At 45.9% G+C, this 18760-nt stretch overlaps 1 protein-coding gene across 3 annotated transcripts in view; it reads right to left on the bottom strand.

Moving 5' to 3' along the window:
* The window catches only part of snap25a (synaptosome associated protein 25a), a 286229-nt gene that overhangs the window by 50148 nt on the left and 217321 nt on the right, over window positions 1–18760 (bottom strand). For all 3 annotated transcript variants that reach the window (XM_072506380.1, XM_072506372.1, XM_072506388.1), the window contains exon 4: window positions 706–754. In XM_072506380.1, the coding sequence (XP_072362481.1) occupies window positions 706–754 (49 nt within the window). The remainder of the gene's footprint in view (window positions 1–705; window positions 755–18760) is intronic.

Here is an 18760-nt window from a genome sequence, read left to right as displayed (position 1 = left end):
CTTGGGATCCGGGTTCAATTCCGGCCTTAGGTGACTGTCTGTGTGGAATTTTCACGTTCTCCCCCTGTCTGTATGGGTTTCCCAGTGTCCAAAGGTTAGATAGGGAGTTACAGGGATAGGGCATAGATTGGGCCCAGGTAGGATGCTCTTACAGAGGGTTGGTGCTGACCCGATGAACTGCATGACCTCCTTTTGCCCTGTGTGATTCTATGATTCTATTCTATGATTAGAGATCGCCTGAAAAATTGACACTCACCCCCTTTCGGACACATTTGGAGGGATTGATGTTGAAATTTCTCAGATGTTCATATTGTGTTTTTCCTGCAGGTTATTTTGGCTGATTTGAAGAAGTCCCTCAGTGTCAATAAAATTAGCAATAAAGCCTAACAATTTGTACTGCACAGAACGCTCAATTGTAAAATCCACGGACACTTTGGGCCGGATTTTAACTTACTCAAACCCCTTTTATCCAAGCAGAGTTAAAATCCAGCCCTTTATTCCACAGGTTAGAATTCACAGGAATAACTTTGATTCAATGTGATTGCGCAAAACAATTCCGAATCAGCAGTCCGCTCGTAACCCTTCCTGCTTGTATCTCTATCATTTGAAAACAATGTTTTACAGTTTTTAAGAGAATCAAAACATAACATTTCAAAGCACCCATTACAGGATCTCACATCACAAATTGAAACACTTCAAACTTACCTCCTTGTTCATCCAACATGACCAAAGTTCTGATGCCAGCATCCTTACTCTATTCTCCAAATCATTGGGACAAGGTGGAGGAAAGAGTAGAAAGAGAAAAATCAGTCAGCCAACAAAGATGTTTCTGAATGCCAAACGATCAAGAGGAAATCAAGGTTAAAAAACAGAGAGTTTGGTTTAAATGCCAAAATCAATGACATTATTGTACTGCTATTTAAGTAGTTATGAAGTCATCTTGTAGATTCTGAAAGGAATTTGTGATGCATCGCTCGATTATAACTTCATAGTTGTCTCAGTAAACTTGATGTAGAATGACGAATGACAAAATGGAACAGTTGACTTAGCCATGACAGTGACTGATAAAATACATCTTAAAATCCATAAAACATAGAAGTAATCTTGTAAGATGGCATTGATTCTGAAAGATATACCAAGGAAAACCAACCATTTGTAACTCACAGGGTGCAGCACCGATGTATCTTTATAATATCACAAATATTCTTGTTAGTTATACACTGGTGTCATATCGCTATAAGGTGGTACATGTATTATAACAGGGTTCCTTCTTGTCCTAAAACTTTCATTCTGCAAATGTGCACAAGCCTCCCCCCACTACGGACACAGTCACCAACTTTAAAAAAGAGCATTTCAAGGCAGCCATTTAATTATTTGTTTAATTTTACACAGCACCTGATTTATTTGTTTACTTTGGAGCTAGAGTATGGGAAACCGTAGGGAAATGCACATGATATTGGCCCTGACACTGACAGAATGAAGCTGGAGCGTGAGGCACCAGTAATGATCATAAGAAATAGGATCAAGCATCGGTCTTTTTGTTCATGGAGCCTGTGCCGCCATTCAATAAGATCATGGCTGATTTGAATGTGATCTTAACTCCACATTCCTTCCTGCCAAACCCCCATAAGTCTTGACTCCCTTGTCAGTCAAGAACCTGTCTAGCTCAGTCTCAAAAATATTCAATGATCCAGCCTCCAGTGTTCTCTGTGGAAGAGAACTCCAAAGACTGACAACACTTCAATCATCTGTTTTAAACAGGTGATCCTTTATTTTTAAACTGTGCTCCCTAGTTCTAGATTCCTTCAGGAGAGGAAACATTTTCCCAGCATCTACAGTGTTTATCTCACTCAGAATCTTACAAGTTTCAATAAGATCATCTCTCATTCTTCTAAACTCCAATAAGTATAGGCCAATCTGTTCAACCTTTCCCTATAAGACAACACCTTCATCCTAGTAATCAGCCAAATGAACCTTCTCTGAACTGCTTCCAATGGAAGTATAACCTTCCTAACGGAGGTCAAAACTGTACACAGTACTCCGAATGCGGTCTCATCAAGGCCCTGTACAGTTGCAGCAGGACGTCTCTACATTCATATTCCATCCCCCTTGAAATAAAGAACATTCGATATGCCTTACTGTACTTGCATGCTAACGTTTTGTGATTCATGTACAAGGACACTCAGATCCCTCGCTCCTGCAACATTCCACAGTTGCTCTACACTTAAATAATATTCTGCTTTTCTATTCTCCGATCAAATTGGACAACCTCTCCTTTTCCCACATTATACTTCATCTGCCATTTTTTTGTTCATTTACTTAGTCTAACTTCATCTCTGTGCGGAATCTTTGTATCCTCCTCACAACTTGCTTCCTGACATATTTTTGTATCACCTGCAAAGTTGGCTACAATGCAGTCTGTCCCTTCTTCCAAGTCATTATTATAGGTGGTAAAAAGCTGAGGCCCCAGAACTGATCACTGGTTCTCTCCACTAGTTTTTCTTTTATTGGTTCATGGGACGTGGGCATCGCAGGCTGTGCGAACATTTATTGCCCATCCCTTATTACCCTTGAGAGGCAGCTAAGCGTCAACCACGTTGCTGTGGGTCTGGGGTCACTTATAGGCCAGACGAGGTCAGGATGGCAGATTTCCTTCCCTAAAAGGACATTAGTGAACCAGATGGGTTTTTATGACAATCGATAATGGTTTCATGGTCATCATTGCACTTTTAATTCCAGATTTTTATTGAATTCAAATTTCACCATCTGCAGTGGTGGGATTTGAACCTGGGACCCCAGAGTACTCTTGGTCTCCAGATTACTAGTCCAATGACAATACCACTACGAAACCGCCTCCCCACTGTTTGCCAATTTCTTTTTTTTTTATAAATATTTTTATTTTCCTCCTTTTTCACATTTTCTCCCAAATTTACACCCACCAACAATAAACAATAATCAGCAACAAATATGTCAATCCCCATATCAATAACAACGATCCCATCCTCCTACCAACCCTCAAACATTGGCCCGCATGTTTACATAAACAAATGACAAAAAGGAATCAGGGATTACCCATAGTCACCCTTAATACACACAGCCCCCCTCCCCCCAACCCCCCCATCCACCCCCCCAACTAATGTTCGATGTTATCCAGTGCTTGAAAGTGCATAATGAATAATGCCCATGACTTGTAGAACCCCTCCGTCCTTCCCCTCAGTTCAAACTTAACCTTCTCAAGAGTCAAGAATTCCAACAGGTCCCCCCGCCACGCCAGGGCACAGGGTGGAGAGGCTGCTCTCCATCCCAACAGGATCCGCCTCCGGGCGATCAACGAGGCGAAGGCTATGACATCTGCCTCTGCACCCGTTTCCAACCTTGGCTGGTCCGACACCCTGAATATGGCCTCCCGGGGACCCGGGTCCAGCTTCACATGCACCACCTTGGAAATTACCCTAAAAACCTCCTTCCAGTAGTCCTCTAGCTTTGGACAGGACCAAAACATATGAACGTGATTAGCGGGCTCCCCCCGCAATGCTCACACACATCTTCTACTCCTTCAAAGAACCCGGCTCATCCTCGCCCTCGTGAGGTGTGCCCTGTATACCACCTTCAGCTATATCAGCCCCAACTTCGCGCACGAGGTGGAGGCATTTACTCTCTGGAGCACCTCACACCTGACCCCCTCCTCTATAACCTCTCCCAGCTCTTCCTCCCACTTTGCTTTGATCCCTTCCAGTGGTGCCTTATCCTCTTCCAAAATAGCTCCGTAAACCACTGACACTACCCCCCTTCTTCAGTGCCCTTGTCGTCAGCACCTCCTCCAGCAATGTGGAGGCCGGTTCCTCCAGGAAGCTCTGTATCTCCTTTCTGGCAAAATCTCGAACCTGCATGTATCTAAACATTTCTCCCTGCTCCAGCCCATACTTCGCTTCCAGCTCCTTCAATCCTGCAAACCGACCCCTAAGAAACAAATCCTTTAGCGTCTTAATCCCCTTCTCTTCCCATTTCCGGAAATTTCCATCCCACCTCCCTGGCTCAAGTCTGTGGTTCCCCCGAATCGGCATTTCCCTTGACCCTGCCCCCAACCCAAAGTGTTGGCGAAACTGCCTCCAGATTTTCAATGAAGCTATTATTACCGGACTCCCTGAGTATTACCCCGGGGCTGTCGGGAGCGGCGCTGTTGCTAGTGCCTTCAGCCCCGAACCCCTGCACAAACTCTCCTCCATTCTGACCCACTGGGAATCAACCCCTCTGACCCATCTCCGCACCTTCTCCACATTCGCCGCCCAGTAGTAGTACATCAGGTTCGGAAGACCCAAACTCCCTGCCTGCCTTCCCCTCTGTAGCAGCACCTTTCTCACTCTGGCCACCTTCCCTCCCCATAGGAACGAGGTAATCCTTCCCTCAGTCTCCCTGAAAAAAGCCTTTGGCAGGAAAATCGGTAGGCATTAAAAAATAAACAGAAATCGCAGCAACACATTCATTGTTGTACCTGCGAAGCCTCCCCTACTCCCGGGCAACCTGCACCCCCAGATACCTAAAGTGAGTCCCTGCCCCTTGGAATGGCAGCCCCCCCACCCCCAGCCGAGACACCACAAAACACTCACTCTTGTCTAGGTTCAGCTTGTACCCCGAGAAAGACCCAAATACCCGCAATACCTCCAATATTCCCCCTATCGACACACTCGGTTCCGACATATATAACAGCAAGTCGCCGGCATATAAGGACACCCTATGCTCTATCCCCCCTCCCGCACTATTCCTTTCCATGCTCCCAAACTTCTTAATGCGACGGCCAACGGCTCAATAGCAAGTGCAAACAGCAGGGGGGACATAGGACATCCCTGCCTCGTCCCACGGTGGAGAGAAAAGTAACTCGTGCTGATGTTGTTTGTGCAGACACTCGCCTTCGGCTCCTTATATAGTAGCTTTACTCAGTTCACAAATCTTGGTCCAATCCCAAACTGCTCCAGAACTGCCATCAGGTACCCCCATTCTACCCGGTCAAACGCCTTCTCAGCGTCCAATGCCACAACCACCTCTGTTTCCTTCCCCTCCACCGGTGCCATAACAACGTTCAACACCCTCCTAATGTTCGAAAAAAGCTGCCTCCCTCTCACGAACCCCGTCTGATCCTCACCTATCACCTTCGGGAGGCACTCCTCCAGCCTACCCACCAGTACCTTCGCCAATACTTTTGCGTCCACATTCAGAAGTGATATGGGACGATACAACCCACACTCTGTCGGATCCTTATCTTCTTTTAGCAACAGTGAAATTGATTCATGCCCCAAGGTTTGTGGCAACACCCCCTTCCCTATCGCCTCTTCAAACATCCCCACTATCAGGGGTGCCAGCTTATCCTTGAATTTTTTATAATATTCCACCGGAAACCCATCCGGCCCTGCCACCTTCTCCGACTGCATCCTCCCAATCGCATCCTTTATGTCCTGCTCCACTATTGCTCCTTCTAATGTAGCCCAGCCCCCTCCCCTAACGTCAGGTACTCCAACCCATCTAGAAATTCCTGCATCTCACAGTCTCACCCGATTGGCTCTGACCTGTACAACCTCTCATAAAACTCCATACAAAAATTGTTAATCAGCTCCAGAGCCACCACCAACTTCCCCGCCCTATCCCTCACCTGAAGAATTTCCCTTGCCGCTGCTTCCCTCCGGAGCTGACCTGCTAACATATCTCCATGCTCATAAACTGCACCCCTTGCTCGTCTCAGTTGACGCACCGCCTTCCTGGTAGACAGTCGGTCGAAGCTCGCCTGTAGTTCCTTCCTCTTTTCCAGCTTCGCTGGGTCCCCATCTTCTGCATAACTCCTATCTACCTCCAACATCTCATCTATTACCCTCTGCCTCTCCAACCTCTCCTCTTTGTCCACCCTGGCCTTAAACGAGATCACCCCCCTCCTCACCACCGCCTTTAGAGCCTCCCAGACAACTGCCTTCGACACCTCACCCGTACAGTTGAAACCTACATATTCCTTAATTACCTTTTCAATTTTTTCACAGAACACTTGGTTCCCCAAAAGCCCCACATCCAGTTTCCACCCCGGTCTCTGCGCTACTCCCTTCTCCAGCACCATATCCACCCAATGCAGAGCATAATCTGACACTGCAATTGCCGAGTATTCCGACCCCTTCACCCCAGCCAACAAAGCCTTCCCCACCACAAAGAAGTCGATCCGCGAGCATACCTTATGGACTGCTGAGAAAAACGAGTACTCCCATTCCCTTGGGTGCAGGAACCTCCAAGGGTCCACCCCTCCCATTTCCACCATTAGCCCAGCTAGCGCTTTCGCCCCACCCACCGATGGGACCAGCGAGCGCGGCCGTGATCTGTCCAACCTTGGGCTCTTGCACCAAGTTCCAGTGCCCCCCCACAATCAGTTTGTGTGTGTCCAAGTCGGGGATGGCCCCAAACACCTTCTTCGCAAATCCCACATCGTCCCAATTGGGACCGTATACATTTAACAGCGCCACTAATCTCCCCTCCAGCACCCCTGTCACAATCACATATCTACCCCCCTGATCTGCCACCACCTTCTCCATCTGGAAGCGTACCCTTTTGCTGACCAGTACCGCTACTCCTCGAGCCCTTCCGTCAAATCCAGAGTGAAACACTTGGCTAACCCAGCCCTTTTTAAGTCTCACCTGGCCCTTCACCCTCAAGTGAGTCTCCTGCAGCATTGCCACATCGGTTTTCAAACTTTTAAGATATGCAAGCACCCTTGACCTCTTGACCGGACCTCCTAGCCCTCTCACGTTGCACGTGACTATCCTGACTGGGGGTCTCTCACCCCCCCCACCTTTCTTATCTACCATCACCATACCACCGGGCCCTGCCCCATAAGCCTGACCCGCCCCTGTCCATTGTTAACATCGAACCCCATCCCCCCCTCCCAAGAACCCCCCCTACATTTCCCCTTGAAAAAACATCTCCCAGCATCAATCCCTTCCCTCCCTGTTGCTCGCCTCGTAGGCCCATTGAAACCTGCTATCCAGGCTCCAACGTCCGCAGCCCTCCTCTCACCTCACCTCCGTACACTAGCTGACTTTAGTTAGCTAGTGTGGGTGGCTCCCCCGCCAAGATATATCACCCCCTTCCACACAGTCCCATTGAAAGAAAAAACAAAACCAACAATCCAACCCATACAATTCAATAACATAAGATTTAATCGTCACAACACAGAACGCCAATCAACCCAACCATTAACTTGAACTCTGTTACAATGCAAAGAGAAGTAAATTACAATACACATCAGTAAAAAGAAAGTTATGACATTTATACATTTTCCAGCTGCCCAAACACAGTCCACAGTCTCTCTTCCAGCTCCGCTCCTCACGTCTGTCCCAAGCTATCTGCCCTCATGAACGCCTCAGTCACCTCCGCTGTCTCAAAATAAAAGTCTTTGGCGTTATACGTTACCCTCAGCTTCGCCAGGTACACCATACCAAATCGCCCCCCCTTTTTGTACAGTGACGCCTTCACTCGCCCAAACGGAGCTAATCTTTTTGCCAACTCCACCGTCAAGTCCTGATAGATCCGACTCCAGCACCGTCCCACTGCCCCTCGCGCTTCTGCTTCGGCCAGCTTAACACCTACTCCTTCATGCAGTACTTATGGAAGCAGATACTTACTGCTCTTGGCGGCTCATTCACTTTGGGCTTCGGCCTTAATGACCGATGAGCTCGATCCAGCCCGTACTGGGAGGAGTTCTTACCCTCCCCGATTAGCTCCGCCAACATCTTAGCGAAGTACTCTGTTGGCCTTCAGGCAAGCCCACAATTCTCAGATTGTGCCGTCTCGAGTGATAAGTCCAAGTCATAAGAACATAAGAACGAGAAGCAGGAGTAGGCCATCTGGCCCCTCGAGCCTGCTCCGCCATTCAATGAGATCATGGCTGATCTTTTGTGGACTCAGCTCCACTTTCCGGCCTGAACACCATAACCCTTAATCCCTTTATTCTTCAAAAAACTATCTTTATCTTAAAAATATTGAATGAAGGAACCTCAACTGCTTCACTGGGCAAGGAATTCCATAGATTCACAACCCTTTGGGTGAAGTTCCTCCTAAACTCAGTCCTAAATCTACTTCCCCTTATTTTGAGGCTATGCCCCCTAGTTCTGCTTTCACCCGCTAGTGGAAACACCTGCCCGCATCTATCCTATCTATTCCCTTCATGATTTTATATGTTTCTATAAGATCCCCCCTCATCCTTCTAAATTCCAACGAGTACAGTCCCAGTCTACTCAAGCTCTCCTCGTAATCCAACCCCTTCAGCTCTGGGATTAACCTAGTGAATCTCCTCTGCAGACACTCCAGCGCCAGTATGTCCTTTCTCAGGTAAGGAGACCAAAACTGAACACAATACTGCAGGTATGGCCTCACTAACACCGTATACAATTGCAGCAGAACCTCCCTAGTCTTAAACTCCATCCATCTAGCAACGAAGGACAAAATTTCATTTACCTTCTTAATCACCTGTTGCATCTGTAAACCAACTTTTTGCGACTCATGCACTAGCACACCCAGGTCTCTCTGCACAGCAGCATGTTTTAATATTTATCATTTAAATAATAATCCCTTTTACTGTTATTCCTACCAGAATGGATAACCTCACATTTGTCAACATTGTATTCCATCTGCCAGACCCTAGCCCATTCACGTAACCTATCCAAATCACTCTGCAGACTTCCAGTATCCTCTGCACTTCTGCTTTACCACTCATCTTAGTGTCGTCTGCAAACTTGGACACATTGCCCTTGGTCCCCAACTCCAAATCATCTATGTAAATTGTGAACAATTGTGGGCCCAACACTCGTCCCTGAGGGACACCACTAGTTACTGATTGCCAACCAGAGAAACACCCATTAATCCCCACTCTTTGCTTTCTATTAATTAACCAATCCTCTATCCATGCTACTACTTTCCCCTTAATGCCATGCATCTTTATCTTATGCAGCAACCTTTTGTGTGGCACCTTGTCAAAGGCTTTCTGGAAATCCAGATATACCACATCAATTGGCTCCCCGTTATCTACCGCACTGGTAATGTCCTCAAAAAATTCCACTAAATTAGTTAGGCACAACCTACCCTTTATGAACCCATGCTGCGTCTGCCCAATGGGACAATTTCCATCCAGATGCCTCGCTATTTCTTCCTTGATGATAGATTCCAGCATCTTCCCTACTACCGAAGTTAAACACACTGGCCTATAATTACCCGCTTTGTGCCTACCTCCTTTTTTAAACAGTGATGTCACGTTTGCTCATTTCCAATCTGCCAGGACCACCCCAGAGTCTAGTGAATTTTGATAAATTATCACTAGTCCATTTGCAATTTCCCATGCCATCTCTTTTAGTACTCTGGGATGCATTCCATCAGGGCCAGGAGACTTGTTTACCTTTAGCCCCATTAGCTTGCCCATCAGCCCCATTAGCTTGCTCATCTCAATGTCCTCACCTGTCATAGCCTCATTTCTATCAGTCACTGGCATTTTATTTGTGTCTTCCACTGTGAAGACCGACCCAAAAAACCTGTTCAGTTCCTCAGCCATTTCCTCATCTCCCATTATTAAATCTCCCTTCTCATCCTCTAAAGGACCAATATTTACCTTAGCCACTCTTTTTTGTTTTATATATTTGTAGAAACTTTTACTATCTGTTTTTATATTCTGAGCAAGTTTACTCTCATAATCTATCTTACTCTTCTTTCTAGATTTTTTAGTAGCTTTCTGTTGCCCCCTAAAGATTTCCCAGTCCTCAAGTTTCCCACTAATCTTTGCCACTTTGTATGCTTTTTCCTTCAATTTGATACTCTCCCTTATTTCCTCAGATATCCACGGTCGATTTTCCCTCTTTCTACCATCCTTTCTTTTTGTTGGTATAAACCTTTGCTGAGCACTGTGAAAAACGCTTGGAAGGTTCTCCACTGTTTCTCAAATGTTTCACCATAAAGTCTTTGCGCACAGTCTACCTTAGCTAGTTCTTCTCTCATCCCATTGTAATCTCCTTTGTTTAAGCACAAAACACTAGAGTTTGATTTTACCTTCTCACCCTCCATCTGTATTTTAAATTCCACCATATTGTGATCGCTCGTTCCGAGAGGATCCCCAACTATGAGATCATTAATCAATCCTGTCTTATTACACAGAACCAGATCTAGGACCACTTGTTCCCTCGTAGGTTCCATTACATACTGTTCTGGGAAACTATCGCGGATACATTCTATAAACCCCTCCTCAAGGCTGCCTTGACCGACCTGGTTAAACCAATCGACATGTAGATTAAAATCCCCCATGATAACTGCTATATGCATCAGTTATTTCTTTGTTTATTGCCTGCCCCACAATAATGTTACTATTTGGTGGCCTATAGACTACTCCTATCAGTGACTTTTTCGCCTTACTATTCCTGATTTCCACCCAAATGGATTCAACCTTATCCTCCATAGCACCGATGTCATCCCTTACTATTGCACGGATGTCATCCTTAAATAACAGAGCTACACCACCTCCCTTACCATCCACTCTGTCCTTCCAAATAGTTTGATACCCTCAGATATTTAACTCCCAGTCGTGACCATCCTTTAACCATGTTTCAGTAATGGCTACTAAATCATAGTCATTCACGATGATTTGCGCCATCAACTCATTTACCTTATTCCGAATACTACGAGCATTCAGGTAAAGTATACTTATGCTAGCTTTTATACCTCTGTTTTGCATCTTAACACCTCGATCAGTAACCTCTCCTAAGTTATATTTCCTTTTAATTTTTCTCCTAATTTTCCTTATCGTTGAACCCATATCTTCATGTAATAACCTGCTGCATCGCTTACCATTTATGTTTTACGTCCCGTTTTATTCCTTTTATTATTACTGGGCTTATTCACTGAGCTCCCCTCAGTCACTATACCTCTTACTGTCGCCCTTTTTGATTTTTGACTCTGGCTTCTCTGCCTTGCACTTTCTCCCTTACTGCCTTTTGTTTCTGTCCCTGTTTTACTACCTTCCGACTTCCTGCATCGGTTCCCATCTCCCTCCCATATTAGTTGAAACCCTCCCCAACAGCTCTAGCAAACAACCCCCCTAGGACATCTGTTCCAGTCCTGCCCAGGTGCAGACCGTCCGGTTTGTACTGGTCCCACCTCCCCCAGAACCGGTTCCAATGCCCCAGGAATTTGAATCCCTCCCTCTTGCACCATCCCTCGAGCCACGCAATCATCCTACCTATCCTGACATTCCTATTCTGACGAGCTCGTGGCACTGGTAGCAATCCTGAGATAACTACCTTTTGAGGTCCTACTTTTTAGTTTATCTCCTAACTCCCTGAAATCAGCTTGTAGGACCTCGTCCCATTTTTTACCTATATCGTTGGTGCCTATGTGCACCACGACAGCTGGCTGTTCACCCTCCCCCCCCCCCCCCCAGAATGTCCTGCAGCCGCTCCGAGGCATCCTTGACCCTTGCACCAGGGAGGCAACATACCATCCTGGAGTCTCGATTGTGTCCGCAGAACCGCCTGTCTATTCCCCTTACGATTGAGTCCCCTATCACTATAGCCCTGCCATTCTTCTTCCTTCCCAGCTGTGCAGCAGAGCCAGCCACGGTGCCATGAACCTGGCTGCTGCTGCCTTCCCCAGGTGAGCCATCTCCCTCAACAGTATCCAAAGCGGTATATCTGTTTTGCAGGGAGATGATCACAGGGGACACCTGCACTGCCTTCCTACTCTTGCTCTGACTTTTGGTCACCCATTTTCTATCTCCCTCAGTAACTTTCACCTGCGGTGTGACCAACTCGCCAAAAGTGCTATCCACGACCTCCTCAGCATCGCGGATGCTCCAAAGTGAGTCCATCCGCAGTTCCAGAGCCGTCAAGCGGTCTAACAGGAGCTGCAACTGGACAAACGTCTTGCACGTGAAGGAGCCAGGGACAGTGGACATGTCCCTGAGCTCCCACATCGCACACGAGCTTTGCTCGGAGTCCTCTGTTGACCTCCACCACTCTCCACAGCTCGTCCCCCATCGAGGTGAGCTGGTCGCTGTGCTGCGACACGGCTTCCTCCACTTCCTTCATCTTCTCACCCTGCAATCTCACCTTGGCCGATGTCTTTGCCACAGCTTCCCTCACCGGGGCGATTGCCTCCTCCACCAATGATTTCAATGCGCTCGCCGTCTCCTTCCTCAAAGCCTCCATATGCCTCGCAAACTGCTTTTCCAGCTCCACCGCCATCACCTCGGTCATCTTTTCCACCGTAAGAAGTGCGGCCCCACCATGCGGTCCGCCATCTTGTCAGCGCTTTTGCTGGCCTTCTCATTCAACGGCGAACCCGGGTTTTCTTCCTTCTTCCTAGCTGCTTTTCGCATCCTCTGACGACTTATTATTTCTTCTCTCTTTCTTCAATCCGAAAATAACTAAATAATTATTTTCACAAACTTTTTCCCAAAAATTCCAAAGTCAAGAAATCTCTTCCCCCCGGAACCAGACTTCAAACTCCTCAAAGATCCATTTTCAGTGGGAGCCACCCAGTGGGAGTCCCCCTCTACATCGCATTCTGGAATCAGGCCTGCCACCTCGATTGCCTCGCCTCGTGTCAAGCTCCGCCCACGCATCCGACCTCTGGGTCGATGCCTCATGCTCCGGCCGCTGGACACTCCCGCGGGGCTCCTCTCCGGCTCCAAACCGGACCGACCTGACGCCCGTCCCTCAGGCCCCAATGGCCGAAGAAACCCGGGAAGAGAGTGTGTGCCAATTTCAACTGTTTGTTTCCTGTTAGTTAGCCAATCCTCTATCCGTGCTAATATGCCACCCCCCAACACCATGAGCTCTTGTGCAGTAAGGTTTTACACGGCACCTTATCAAATGTCTTTTGGAAATCCAAATACACTACATCTTCTGCTTCCACTTCACCTTCTCCAGTAAATTTGTCAAACATGATTTCCCTTTCAGAAAATCATGCCGACTCTGCCTGACTATATTATGGTTTTCTAAAATACCTTACTTTTACTTCCTTAATAATGGATTCTAGCATTTTCCAAGCAGAAGATATTAGACTAACTGGCCCAGAATTTCCTGATTTCTGTCTCTATCCTTTCTTGAATAAACATTAGTGGTTTTCCAATCAGCGAGGATCTTTCCACAATCTAGATAATTTTGGAAGATTACAACCATCGCATCCACTATCTCAACAGCCACTTCTTTACGATCCTAGGATGCAGGCTATCAAGCCCAGGGGACCTGTCAGCCTTTAGTTCCATTAGTTTCCTAGGTCTTTTTCTCCAGTGATCATGATTGTATTAAGTTCCTACTTCACGTTTGCCTCTTGATTGCACCTATTTGTGGAATGCTCTCTTGGCCTGCTACTGTTAAGACAGATACAAAATATTTGCTCAAAGTCTCAGTCATTTACTTGTTTCCCTTGATTAATTCCCCAGTCTCATCTTCCAATGGATCAATCCTTATTTTATCTAATCTCTTCCTTTTCATATTCTCGTGGGATTTGTCTGTTTTTACATTTATTGCTGCTTTTCTCTCGTACTCCAATTTCTCCCACTTTTACTTTAGTAATCCTTTGCTAGCTTTAGAAATTTTCCCAATCTTCTGTGCGGCCACTAACCGTTGCAGCATTGCACATCTTGACTTTCAATTCCCTTAACTTCCTTAGTTAACCTCGGATGGTGCAACTTTCCTGTTGTGTCTTTCTTTCTCAATGCAATATATCTTAGTTGAGAGTTTTGAACTATCTCCTTAAATGTCTGCCACTGCTTCTCTACTATCTTACCTTTTCGTCTTTTCTGCCATTCCACCTTAGTCAACTCTGTTTTCACGCCCTTGTAATTACGTTCATTAGTTTCAGGCCCAAATTTCTCACCTTCAAACAAAATGTGAGATTCTACCATGTTATGATCACTCTTACCAAGTGCATTTTTACAGTGAGATTGTTAATTAATCCTGTCTCATTGCACATTGCAAGGTCAAAAATAATCTGTTCCCTGTTTGGTTCCTGAGAAACACTCTATTAACTCAACCTCCAAACTAATTTTGCCAATCTGCTTTGTTCAATCTGTATGGAAATTAAAATCTTCTGTGATTATTACAGTACTTTCTTACAAGCCCCCATTATTTCTTGATTTGTACACTGTCCTACATTGTAGCTACTCTCGGAGGGCATATAATCCACTCCCACCAATGACTTTTTTCATTGGCTATGTTTTTTTATCTCCATCCAAACTGATTCTACATTTTCATACTCTGAACCAAGATAATTTCTGATCACTGTACTGATTTTATCCTTTATTATTAGAGCCAGTGTCTCTTCATATGGGCTCAAGTAAGAACCTAATCATTGCCTTCCACCTGCAGAGAATTAACCCTAGTAGATATGCAATTTAAAATAATGCTTGTTGGAGGACAGATTCAACTCAATGTCAGCCATTTTACCAGCATAAAAAATTCACAAATTCCTCCTCATCATCTTACTCATTCAAATGCACCAGAAGCACATTGGACACCGCATTGGACCTGGTGACTTTAAGCAGACCAGGGTGCCCACTTGAAATCGACATTGGGCCCTTTAAAGTTGCAAATGGAGGGCTCAAACTTGTTGTAGGATCTTGAATGTGAAATTTGTGTATAAAAGGGTAGAAGTTGCACCTTGCATGCCCACCTAGAGGCACCAGACATTTGAACAGCCTAATCTGAGATCTTTAAAAGGACCACTGGACACTGGTCACAAAACAAAGGCCCAGAAAACTTTCAGCTTTCACTTATGTGGGTTCCACCTAGGCCCACGAGTAAGCCTCTGGGACTTTCGAGGGTTCCCGGAATCATATCGCCACCAAACCCTCTAACAGGCAGGTCACTCAGCACAGGTCTCAAATGATATCCCAACCTCCCTAGTCAATGAGCTGCAGCGGGCACCTGACTGGAAGCCACAGATTGCCAGAGGCATTTACAGGTCAAATTCACATCACAACACAACGCAGAAACAGGCCCTACGGTTCACTGAGTCTACACCAGTGATTTCCCCCAAAATGTAATCCTACTCCCCCCATCACTGCCCTTTGATAGTCTTCCATTTCAAGCAATTATTTAATTCCCTTTAAAATACTTTGATCAAATTTGCAATAACAATAGTTTCCAGTGGCCAGTTCCTGACAGAATGTCCTTTAAAGTGTTTGTGCGATCATCTTTTGTGCTCCATCATGAAAACATTATTATTTTATCTTTACTTCCACATCAGATGATTTAAAATGCCAATTAATCCCTAGTGACTGTCTGTAAGGACACAAGTGTCTCTCCCCGAGCATTACCCCCAGGGAATTTAGAAGTGTGCCTGCAACAAAAGTTGACAAAATTGGACTTGCTCATGCATTTATGAAATTTGATTTCTGCTGTCGTGTTTAAAATGTGCTGTAATGGAGAGGAATGCTACTGAAAATAATTCATAAACTGCCATCTTATTCACTGTACAATTTAAAATATATGTATATTAGCTGTTAACGCCTCATGAAGCAACTCAGCATCATACAATGTTACCAAACAAATGGAGGCTTTTCAGCCCATCCTGACCTGTGCTGTCTCCTTGAAAGAACGATTCAATTAGTCGCATTTCTCTTACGCTATCTCCATAGATCTGGAATCTTTCCCCCGTTATGTATTTATCCAAATTCTCCTTTGAAAGCATATTGAACCTGCCGTTTCAGGCAGTGGCTGGAATTTTGCAGCTGCTCACGCCGACAGGCGCTTCCAGTCTCGCTGATGCCGCACCCCGCTTCGGGTTTCCCAGCGACAGGGGTCGGGTGGGTGGGGGGAGGGGTTGATAATGATGGGACCGGAAGATCCCGCCGTCGGTCAATGGCAGGCCAGCTCCAACCCTTTGAAACACGCGGCAGGAGGCGCAGGAAATCCCACCCAGTGCATTTCAGGCCATAATAACTGGCTGTGTGAAAACAATTCTCCTTTAGCCCTGTGCTAAACAGTTGTTTAGCACAGGGCTAAATTGCTGGCTTTGAAAGCAGACCAAGGCAGGCCAGCAGCACGGTTCAATTCCCGTACCAGCCTCCCCGAACAGGCGTCGGAATGTGGTGACTAGGGGCTTTTCACAGTAACTTCATTTGAAGCCTACTTGTGACAATAAGCGATTTTCATTTCATTGTTTCACCTCTGGGTCTTTTGACAATTACTTAAAATATGCGTCCTCTGATTATCAGCCTTTCTGCAAATGAAAACAGTTTCTCCTTCCTTGGTCTATCGAATCCCTTTGTGATTTTGAACACTTTTTTCTTAATGGCAATTAGTATTTTCAAATCCTAAATGTCATTAATTTGCCTCTTTTTTGGGACCACTGGTGAACTATATGGTTTCAAACATTTAATAAAAATAATATTTGAGACCACCGAAGGCTTTGACACCTGTTGCTGGCAAAAATGAAAATAAAAATGCTCCTAAATAGATTGAAATCAACAGCGTAGAATCAAATGTCGCATTAAGATGAACATGTGTTCAGTGTTATAAAATCTTCGGGGGCAATTTTCCACGGTTACCTTAGGCTCTGTAAGCCTCCATGATGCCCAAGATGGGTCTTGACCTGAGGCAGTTCAGCCTGCGTTCAACACAAAACAGCATCGAGTTGAAGCTCAAGTTTGGAATGGTTGCCTCTTAAACTGCCTCCGAGTACTCATTAAGGAGATGCACAATACAAAGAACAAAGAACAAAGAAATGTACAGCACAGGAACAGGCCCTTCGGCCCTCCAAGCCCGTGCCGACCATGCTGCCCGACTAAACTACAATCTTCTACACTTCCTAGGTCCGTATCCTTCTATTCCCATCCTATTCATATATTTGTCAAGATGCCCCTTAAATGTCCCTATCGTCCCTGCTTCCACAACCTCCTCCGGTAACGAGTTTCAGGCACCCACTACCCTCTGCGTAAAAAACTTGCCTCGTACATCTACTCTAAACCTTGCCCCTCTCACCTTAAACCTATGCCCCCTAGTAATTGACCCCTCTACCCTGGGAAAAAGCCTCTGACTATCCACTCTGTCTATGCCCCTCATAATTTTGTATACCTCTATCAGGTCGCCCCTCAACCTCCTTCGTTCCAGTGAGAACAAACCGAGTTTATTCAATCGCTCCTCATAGCTAATGCCCTCCATACCAGGCAACATTCTGGTAAATCTCTTCTGCACCCTCTCTAAAGCCTCCACATCCTTCTGGTAGTGTGGCGACCAGAATTGAACACTATACTCCAAGTGTGGCCTAACTAAGGTTCTATACAGCTGCAACATGACTTGCCAATTCTTATACTCAATGCCCCGGCCAATGAAGGCAAGCATGCCGTATGCCTTCTTGACTACCTTCTCCACCTGTGTTGCCCCTTTCAATGACCTGTGGACCTGTACTCCTAGATCTCTTTGACTTTCAATACTCTTGAGGGTTCTACCATTCACTGTATATTCCCTACCTGCATTAGACCTTCCAAAATGCATTACCTCACATTTGTCCGGATTAAACTCCATCTGCCATCTCTCCGCCCAAGTCTCCAGACAATCTAAATCCTGCTGTATCCTCCGACAGTCCTCATCGCTATCCGCAATTCCACCAACCTTTGTGTCGTCTGCAAACTTACTAATCAGACCAGTTACATTTTCCTCCAAATCATTTATATATACTACAAAGAGCAAATGTCCCAGCACTGATCCCTGTGGAACACCACTGGTCACAGCCCTCCAATTAGAAAAGCATCCCTCCATTGCTACTCTCTGCCTTCTATGGCCTAGCCAGTTCTGTATCCACCTTGCCAGCTCACCCCTGATCCCGTGTGACTTCACCTTTTGTACTAGTCTACCATGAGGGACCTTGTCAAAGGCCTTACTGAAGTCCATATAGACAACATCTACTGCCCTACCTGCATCAATCATCTTAGTGACCTCCTCGAAAAACTCTATCAAGTTAGTGAGACACGACCTCCCCTTCACAAAACCATGCTGCCTCTCACTAATACGTCCATTTGCTTCCAAATGGGAGTAGATCCTGTCTCGAAGAATTCTCTCCAGTAATTTCCCTACCACTGAAGTAAGGCTCACCGGCCTGTAGTTCCCGGGATTATCCTTGCTACCCTTCTTAAACAGAGGAACAACATTGGCTATTCTCCAGTCCTCCGGGACATCCCCTGAAGACAGCGAGGATCCAAAGATTTCTGTCAAGGCCTCAGCAATTTCCTCTCCAGCCTCCTTCAGTATTCTGGGGTAGATCCCATCAGGCCCTGGGGACTTATCTACCTTAATATTTTTTAAGACACCCAACACCTCGTCTTTTTGGATCACAATGTGACCCAGGCTATCTACACCCCCTTCTCCAGACTCAACATCTACCAATTCCTTCTCTTTGGTGAATACTGATGCAAAGTATTCATTTAGTACCTCGCCCATTTCCTCTGGCTCCACACATAGATTCCCTTGCCTATCCTTCAGTGGGCCAACCCTTTCCCTGGCTACCCTCTTGCTTTTTATGTACGTGTAAAAAGCCTTGGGATTTTCCTTAACCCTATTTGCCAATGACTTTTCGTGACCCCTTCTAGCCCTCCTGACTCCTTGCTTAAGTTCCTTCCTACTTTCCTAATATTCCACGCAGGCTTCGTCTGTTCCCAGCCTTTTAGCCCTGACAAATGCCTCCTTTTTCTTTTTGACGAGGCCTACAATATCACTCGTCATCCAAGGTTCCCGAAAATTGCCGTATTTAT

This window comes from Scyliorhinus torazame, chromosome 1 (assembly GCF_047496885.1).
Source record: "Scyliorhinus torazame isolate Kashiwa2021f chromosome 1, sScyTor2.1, whole genome shotgun sequence".
In the NCBI taxonomy this organism is placed as follows: Eukaryota; Metazoa; Chordata; class Chondrichthyes; order Carcharhiniformes; family Scyliorhinidae; genus Scyliorhinus; species Scyliorhinus torazame.
This window is presented reverse-complemented; position numbering and strand designations above follow the sequence as displayed.